Source organism: Sceloporus occidentalis, unplaced genomic scaffold, assembly GCF_023333645.1.
Source record: "Sceloporus occidentalis isolate IW3139 unplaced genomic scaffold, rSceOcc1.0.p SCAF_4, whole genome shotgun sequence".
Lineage (NCBI taxonomy): Eukaryota > Metazoa > Chordata > Lepidosauria > Squamata > Phrynosomatidae > Sceloporus > Sceloporus occidentalis.
In genome coordinates this window covers 138502016-138510847 of record NW_028316984.1, presented here as the reverse complement: position 1 = coordinate 138510847, position 8832 = coordinate 138502016, and the positions used below count along the sequence as shown (strand labels likewise).

The window sequence follows — 8832 nt, the reverse complement described above, 5'->3', positions numbered from 1 at the left end:
CCTTTTTCTCAGTTGTCTTTTCCAACTTGGGGCAACCCTATCAGGGAGTTTCTTTGGCAGGTTTCTTCAGAGTGAGTTTGCCATTGCCATCCTTGGAGGTTGAGAGAGTGTAACTTACTTACCCAAAGTCACCCAGTGGGTTTCATAGCAGAGCTGGGGGTCTAACCCTACTCTCCAAAGTCATACCCCTTAACACTCTCACCAATGTACTTTTGTTCTTTGCAAGTTTACTTCTTCAGCATGGGAATCCAAACCAGAATATATATATTTATATATAAATCCTGCAAACAGGGTTTAAAAGGGGAGAGCCCCACAAGCCCCAGAGAGGCCTGCAGAGTTGTGTGGAAAAACAACAGAAGGACAACCCTCCCTAACACTTGATAAAAAGTGCCATTTGTTGCCATTTTCACACTTATTTTGATTCCACACGAGGTCGTTAAGTGCAGGAAAACAAACAATGCACCAAAAAGGAATATAAATACGTTGTTCCCTATATATATATATATGACACATACACACAGACATGCTCAATTCAAGTGCAGTGTCAGCAAAAGAGGCATGGATTTCGCAACAAGCCCTTCTCCACAAGGAAGTCAGCCTTCTGCTTTTTAAGAGCACTGTAAATCCCTCCAAGGGGATTAGAGCCCTCCAGCTTCTCCCTAAACCTTTACTCCAAAAGTAATCCAAAGTAACATGTTGCTACAGCTGGGCTTACTCCCAAGTAAGCTTCTGACCCAGGCAAGGATACTCTCTCTCACACACACAGAAAAGTCTCTTCCAGAGTCCCTAAGCCTGGTGTGAAAAGTTTTCCCCCCCTTTTGTTTTCCTCTGCTCATTATGGAGGGAAAGCAAAGGGGTCCTTCATCAGAGGAAAACATGACACCAACAACCACTTCCCCACCCTTTTCTCGCTTTTTGCAACACCTTGCCTGAGGAAGAGACTTGGAAGAGAGCTTTGCATGGCTCTGGTTGGAGTGTGTGCCCCTTTTGCCTGGTCTAAGGCCTGTTACAGACAGCCAAAATAAAGCTGCTTCAAGTCACAGTGGAGGTATGGTGTTTCAATGATGCATGCGTCCTAAGAGTCCAGAAGTTGCACCAAAGCCATGCTCCAGCCCTAAGGACTGGAGCGTGGCTTTGGTGTGGCTTCTAGACTCTTAAGACACATGCATCATTGAAACACCATACCTCCACTGTGACTCGAAGCAGCTTTATTTTGGCTGTCTGTAACAGGCCTAAGACAGGTTTTAGAGGCCCTCCTCCTGTGTGGGCAAGGCCTTTCCATCTCTGGTGGGTCTGACTGAGTCCCTGCTCAGCCATGGAAACCCACTGGGTGGCTTTGGGTGAGTCACACTCTCTCAGCCTCCCCCCTTTGAAGAAACCTTGCCAACTCAAAGTTAGAGAACACAGCTAAGTCTAGAATCAGTAAGTAGAGAGGTCTTGAAGCACCTCTGAGACTAAAGGAAGGAAGGAGTTGGCAGCAAGAACTTTCCTAGACTCCAGATGCATTTGGTGGAGACCATCTGAGAAAGTAGACTTAAGTCTAGGAAAATGTTTTAAATTGTGTACGTTGTATTAAAAAAAACTTTTTACTGTTTTAATTGGACTATTTTAATTGTTTTTAATTAACATTTATTAAAAATGAATATATATATATATATATATATATATATATAAACACATTAAAATTGTTTTTAATGTGTTGTTTTAATGTTATATAGCGTTTGTGTGTGTTGTGAGCTGTCTTGGGTCCCAACTTGGGAGAAAGGCAGGATAGAAACAAAAATAATAAAATAAAGCTCATGCTGCCAACTTTCTTTCTTTTTAGTCTCAAAGGGGGGGCAGAAGCTCTCTCTACAAACAAAACCTGCCAAGAAAACCCTAGGATAGGGTTTGAAAAAGGCACACAACAACACTCTCCAAGGGAAGGTGCAGCTACACTGTGACTACAATGCACTTTGGCACCACTTTAAACTGCCACCACATAATCCTGGGACTTGTAGTTTTGTGAGGCAAGCTACACACACTCTTGGACAGAGAAGGCTAAAGACTTTGTGACTATACACACACACACACACACACGGGGGGGGGGAGTGGGTCCCGCCTTTTTGCACAAAAAGAAGGAGGCACTAGAGCCAGGGAGCTGGCAAAGGGAAGCAAAGAGCCTCCTCCTCACACACGTTGCATTCAAGTCCTGACAAAAGACTCCCCCCTTCCTCCCTGGAGCTTGTCCCCTCCCAGAAGTAACTTGCACAAACACACAAAAAGTTTTTTCCTCCCTCTTTTTCAGTTTGGAGGCTGCCCCCCTTTTTCCCGCCTCCTTAAAACTTCTCTTCCTCCTCCTCCTCCTCTTCCTTGAAAGCCTCCGTCTCCTTCCCTGCCTGCCCGCCCGCCCTCCTCCTTTGGGGAGCTGTGCCATGATCACTGCCTGGGTGCTCCAAGCTCTGCCCCCTTCCTCTCTCTCCTCCTCCATTTAAATTAAATAAAGCAAAAGGCCTCCCTTGGAGCTCCTCCCTGGGGCTGAAAGGCTCAAACTTATAAATTGACTTTACAGAAACTTCTTGGGGAAGGAGGAGAAGAGAGCAAGGAGGGCTGCTGGAGGGGGGGAAGCTGGAGGCTGTGCCTTGCAACATCCTGGTTTTTTATTTTTTATTATTATTATTGTTGTTGTTGTTAATATTATTATTATTACTAGCCCCTCTTCCAGGCGTTCATCTCTTCCCTCCTGGCTGGCTGAAAAAATGTCCACAGCCTTGGTCTCTCCCACCATCTTCGAGCTGAGTGAAGTTTTATGCAAAGTAAGTGCCCTCTCTCTCTCCTTCCTTTCCACTTTGGCAAACTTTTGGGGAAAGGGGAAAAGAGCAGCAGCAGCAAGACTTTTTCTATACTTTCTTCCTCGTGGCTTGGGAAGATTTGCACCTAGGTGGAAGGCTCTTTGAATCTCTCATATAGTTTTTCCCTCCATGTTAGGCAACCAGGAGAAGTGGTTCTTTGGGGTGGGAGTGTTGCAGCCACACAAGTTTGGTTTGTTTGGGGATTTGTGATGGATCCCTTTGGTAGAGAGAGGTAGGGGTATGTCCCCAAGTTGAGAAGGCTAGTGGCCTCCCCCAGAAGGGTATTATTTTAAATTGAAGTTAGGTTTCAAAGAAGTTTTCAACTTGGGCGATGTTTTCCTTTCCCCTCCCCTGTGATTCTGGTCCTCCTCATGGAGAGGGTTGCAGCCCTTCTTCCTTCATCTTGCAATGTGCCTGGCTTTGCTGGCTCTTCTTTCTGGGTTTGTTACCACTTTCCCCAAAAAAGTTTAGAGGGATTTTAGTGACTTGCTGGGACTTCTGAATGCAGCCCTCCTGGCCTTCTCTCTCATTTTGACTAACAAATTTGTGAACTGTATTTTTCTCAAGATGTGTGTGTTTGTGTGTATGCATTTTTCTCAAGAATGCCTGGGAGACTCCTATGTGTTTAAATCTGGGAGAAAAGTGAGTCGGATTTCCCCCCAATTTTTGCAAGGGTGGGAAAGCCTATGTAAGACTGCAACCTCTTTTTTTCCTTCTCTCCCTTGGTTTATCATCTTTCACCTTAGGTTTTGTACTTTATAAAGTTGAGTTCTTCCCGCCCTCCAGGAAAGAAAGAAAGCAATTGCATTTCGGAGAGGGAACAAAGTAAAAATAAAAAAGTCCACTTCTAGTTTTTTGCTGCAAACTTTTTCAGCCTGCCTTGGAAAGTTTGTGGCTTGCAAGGGCTGCTTGCTGGCCCCACTTCTGCTTGCATGTTTGGGGTGAGGAAAGATGGCTGTTTCCACCATGTGTTGTTGCTGGCTGTGTGGTTGTGGCTGCTGGGAGGGAGGGACTCTTGCGTGGGTGTCTCTTCTGGCGCTGAGACTTTGCTGCAAAATAACGTTTGCAGGCTCTTGCTCCTTCCAAGTTTGCTTTTTCTGCACTTTGCCTGCCCTTATCTCTCTTCCCACTCATGCAACTCAGTTTTTTCCCTTCTCTCTCATGAGCTTATCTTTGTTCAGCCAAAGTCGCTCTGTGTGCAACTTTTCATATATTGGTGACACAATTAGTGGAGAGTTAGTTGCTCCTTTGATTTGTCCAAAAAGTAAGTTGGCCCTAGGTATCCACAGATTTTTTTTAATCCACGGATTCAAGCACCCACAACTTGAAAATGTTTTTTAAAATATATATAAATTCCCCAAGCAAATCTTGTTTCTGCCACTTTGTATAAGGGACACTATTTCACTGAGCCATTGTGTTTAATGGGACTTGAGGATCCATGGGTTTTGGTATCCACAGTGGGTCCTGGATCCAAATCCAATCAGATACCAAGGAAAAGCAAGCATTGGGTCCTGTGAGGGGTTTACTTCTTTGAGATAACATTATCCTGAAGATTCATGGTTCTTTATGTTTTCTCTGGCAGCCCTAAACAGTCTGAAAGGGCAGACATATAGTTTTAAACTTGTTAAAAGTAGATGCACAACAATGACTTCAGGAAAATAGTGTGTGTAGAATAAACATAAAATATGTTAGGCCTTAAGGCTTGTTCCCCCCCCCCCCCCCCCGAATCTCTATTCTTATACTTTTAAGTAGTCTAAAGTCTATCTTGCAGACATTTCTTTATAACCAAAAGGCTAATTGCAAAAGAATCCTCTTGTGGTTATGGATGAAGTTTGCCATGGATCACATGAAATGCAATTCCTGTGCAGGAGGTGGAGCAAGAGGGATGGGATTAATTTAGATGAGTAACTAGTATGCTTCCCAAAGTCTCACTCCTCCTTTCAGCTTCAGTCTTGTACTCCCCCTCCTCTTCGGACACAATCTTTCCTATTCTTGAATGAGATCTGTTGTATATAAATACACAACAAAAATGAGAACTAGAAATTGTTTGCCTTCCCTTCCTGTTCCTAAATTCTTGAGTTTTTCAGTGTTGCAGGGGAGTTGGAGTTTGGATCAAACATTGCAGAGAGATTTTGCAAGGAATTCCGTTAGGCCCTGCAGCATAAATTGCAGTGGAAGGAAGATTCAACCTGGGAAAGGAGTGTGCTTTGGGAATGTGGCTGTTAGAGTTTCAGGAGTGGTTGGTTAGTGTGTTAGGCCCTTGCCTAGGGCAGAGAGACAACATGCGTTTCCTTAATATCATCCACTTGGCTGAGGGAAAAAAAAACCCAAGACAAAGGCTGTGTGTGCAAGAGCAGTGTTTGCTGTGCTCCATGGGAGCATCCATTTTGGTGCAGTGCTGCTCCACAACAGACGCTAGGCTCTACAACAGACATTAGGAGAGAAAGATTACAAGCTTAACATTGTAAATAGAGGGGTGGAGGAAGAGGTTGAGAAGCAACACCAGGTTACTTGTCAGAAATGGAGAGTTTGCTAAAGATGGGAAGTGTCCAGGATAGGCAAAGCAGAGCCTATCCTGGACACCTCAAGTTGTGTTCTTGACATATCTGTGGCATGGAGCAGGGCTTGGTCTAGTGACTTTAGGTGAGTCTGCTATGCAGAGGGCAGGTTTACAGTGCATTTAGGAGACTGCAAAGGTGTTTGAGAAAGTTAGGGTTGCTAATGACTTGTTTTGCTTCCTCCTTGCAGAGCAACAAGATGCTGAACTACAACCCCTCGGCTGTTGGAGGGTGTCTCTTGGACAGGAAGGCAGTGGGAACTCCAGCTGGCGGGGGTTTCCCCAGGAGGCATTCTGTCACCTTGCCGAATTCCAAGTTCCACCAGACCCATCTCCTTAACAGCCTCAAGGGGGAGCCAGCCCCAGTGCTGGGGCCCAGGGAGAATCGCTTTCGAGACCGCTCCTTCTCTGAAGGGGGTGAGCGCCTCCTTCAACAAAAGCAGCCTGCTGGCCAAGTCAATTCCAGTCGCTACAAGACAGAGCTGTGCCGTCCCTTTGAAGAGAATGGGGCCTGCAAATACGGAGATAAGTGCCAGTTTGCCCACGGCATCCACGAGCTGCGAAGCCTGACCCGCCACCCCAAGTACAAGACGGAGCTCTGTCGCACTTTTCACACCATTGGCTTCTGCCCTTATGGGCCCCGCTGTCACTTCATCCACAATGCTGAGGAGCGCCGGGCTGTGGCGGGTGGCCGGGAGGCTGCCATCACCGAAAGACCCCGCCTCCAACACAGCTTCAGCTTTGCTGGTTTCCCAAGTGCTGTTGCTGCCAACGGGCTGCTGGACAGCCCCACATCCATAACCCCTCCACCCATCATGAGTGCTGATGACCTCCTGGGCTCTCCCACTCTGCCTGACTGTGCCAGCAACCCTTTCACTTTCTCCAGCCAGGAGCTGACCAATCTCTTTGCTCCCAGCATGGGAGTGCCAGTGTCGGGCGGGGGCTCACCCACTGCTTTTCTCCTTAGACCCATGTCTGAGTCCCCCAATATGTTTGACTCACCCCCAAGTCCTCAGGACTCCCTCTCTGACCAGGAAGGCTATCTGAGCAGCTCTAGCAGCAGCCACAGCGGCTCTGATTCGCCCATCCTGGACACCTCAAGACGTCTTCCTATCTTTAGCAGACTCTCCATCTCTGACGAGTAACCTGGTGTTGCTTCTCAGCCTCTTCCTTCACCCCTCTATTTACAATGTTAAGCTTGTAATCTCTTTCTCTCTTTTCTTTCTCTCCTCCCTGCCCTCAGCCTCTCCATCCTGAATGTCCTTAACATCTCAGGGTTAGATGTTAACACAAAGATGATCCACCTGCCTAGAGTCCACCCACTGGCTGAAAACAACAACAACCATGAGTGCCAAATTGCAACAACAACAAAAAGTGATAATCGTTTACAAATCTAGTGCCTTTTAACTTGTTCACTGTGACTTTATTACCTCTCCAGCTGCAGAGGGCACCAGCAGCCTCCACAGCTCTGTGCATTTCCAGATGTGCAGGGAATATCCAGAACTAGCAGCTCCTACCACTGACCATGATGCATGACCCTCCTCTTCCTTTCCCCCTTTCCCTTTGGCCAGTGTTCTGTAGATGTATGGCACGTGGACACCTGTTAACATCCAACCCTTTCCATCTTCTAAATAAAGACTAATCTTGCCTGAATCTGCTCAGGTCAGCCAGAAGAACAGCTGAGAATGGACAGTAACTGTTAAGACATGCGTGGGGCTTGGTGACTGGAGAGAATAACCAGATGGACAATGAGAGACTTGTTTTTGGTGCTACAAGTTCCCCCGTGTGTACATGTGACATCTTCAGAACGATAATTGGGGAGGGGGGTATCTAACGGTGTTCATTCCACACATGCAAGTTCTGTGTAAACAAAGTTCCAGTAGTCATAGCTTTAATGGTTTTGCTCTAGAGTACAATAGATCTATCCATAGAGCACTCACGCCAAGCTTTTTTATTTTTATTTTTTCCTGGGTTTTTAATTTTGTATAACTTTTCAGAAATTGGAAAGCAAATTTTGCTTGTCACTGCACAACAATATAAAGCTTATTTAACTTATCAAAACGTATTTATTGCTGAAACCTATGCTTTTTTGTTAATTTTGTTCATATTTATCTGGATGATGAATTCATAGAATATATTCTTTTATGTTTAAATTATGATCTTCCATATTAATCTTAAGATTGTGAAGTCTTTTTCTTTTCCCCCTCCCCCACAGTTTAATATATTATACTACAATGACATTTTTGTAACTTTACACTTTTTTGTTATTTTATTTTAAAAAAATGAAAAATTAATTTAAAAAATGCAACAGCTGTGTTTGGATTATTTATTTTAGATCGTTCCCCTTTTTGTGTCAGACTGCAAATTGAGTTTAATGTGCTTCTTTGCCTCTTTTTGCCCGAACAAGGCCTCTCCCAGATGGGAGAGAATTCTGACCAAGCTGATGTCATTGGAAGTTTTGTCACTGACTTTAGTAGCGTGAGGATTTCATTGCTGGCCTTTAGAATGTATACGCACAAGCTGTGCTGTGAGACAATAAAAAGGAAGATTGCTTGCTTCCTTTTTTTTCCTAAGTATTTAAAGGAAAAAACAAAATCTGCCCTTGAGTTTCAAGTGCCTATCTTAAAGACATTCCAAATGCAGTTTGTCTTTGCATTTCTGTATTCCAAGAATGGAGTGTTTCCGCTTTTAAGGTAAACATTACTGGCACAAAGAACACATTGAATGTAATTTTCCCATTACTGTTCACTACATTGCTCTTTTCCTCTCTTTTTTTCTTTGTGTGAGTTTATTTAAAAGAATCTTTTGTAACGACTGTTTGCAGTTTAAATCAATAAATCCCAAGTGTTTTTTCAAGAATTTGACAGTGAAACTGGTTTTACTTGCAAAAAAATTGTTCAGAACAAATCCCATCTTGCTCCCCATCCTTTCACACTAAAAACGTTTGCATAAAAGTCATTAGTACTGTATCCTGATTTTCCTTAAGATCTGTGTCAGGTCAAGCCAAGTTTGTCTTTGATATCCATTTCTGTTCTTACAGATGGGGTCTTTTAATATAGTAAGTGCATTAGTATGTGAAGCAGTTCTTGAGTATATTTGATCCCTGCTTTTGAAAGTATGATGTACTAGGTTAGAGAAAACTAAAATGTGTTATCAAAATACCAGACATTTCATGTGTTAGTGAAGCTAAAGCATTGGGTGGCTTGCCTGCCTTGTAATCTAAATTTTATCTTTAGCTTCCAGGAATTGTAGAAGGCATGTCATTGCTTTGGTATACTTTGTTCTCCGGCCAAATGTTCAAGAGCCCTCGAATAAGAACCTCTGTATCCATCAACCTTCCTTCCCCACCCCTCTCTCTCCATATTGTTAAAGTTAGGTGACAGTTCTTAGCTACACACACTGAGAAATTTTCATTGAAGTATTTCAGGCAAGAAGGCCCTTAAC

At 44.2% G+C, this 8832-nt stretch overlaps 1 protein-coding gene across 1 annotated transcript; it reads left to right on the top strand.

Moving 5' to 3' along the window:
- The first annotated feature begins 2103 nt into the window (after positions 1-2103).
- On the top strand, positions 2104-8247 carry ZFP36L1 (ZFP36 like 1 zinc finger CCCH-type). Its single transcript, XM_089521732.1, has 2 exons — positions 2104-2795; positions 5580-8247. Exons 1-2 carry the CDS (start codon positions 2739-2741, stop codon positions 6531-6533), a joined length of 1011 nt encoding a protein of 336 aa, XP_089377858.1. The 5' UTR covers positions 2104-2738; the 3' UTR covers positions 6534-8247.
- Positions 8248-8832: the final 585 nt, after the last annotated feature.

Bases quoted from the DNA above. Each gene is read 5' to 3' on its own strand.
- ZFP36L1 (XM_089521732.1), top strand. From the start codon at position 2,739: ATGTCCACAGCCTTGGTCTCTCCCACCATCTTCGAGCTGAGTGAAGTT. The intron at 2,796-5,579 runs GTAAGTGCCCTC...TCCTCCTTGCAG, and splicing joins TGAGTGAAGTTTTATGCAAA to AGCAACAAGATGCTGAACTA.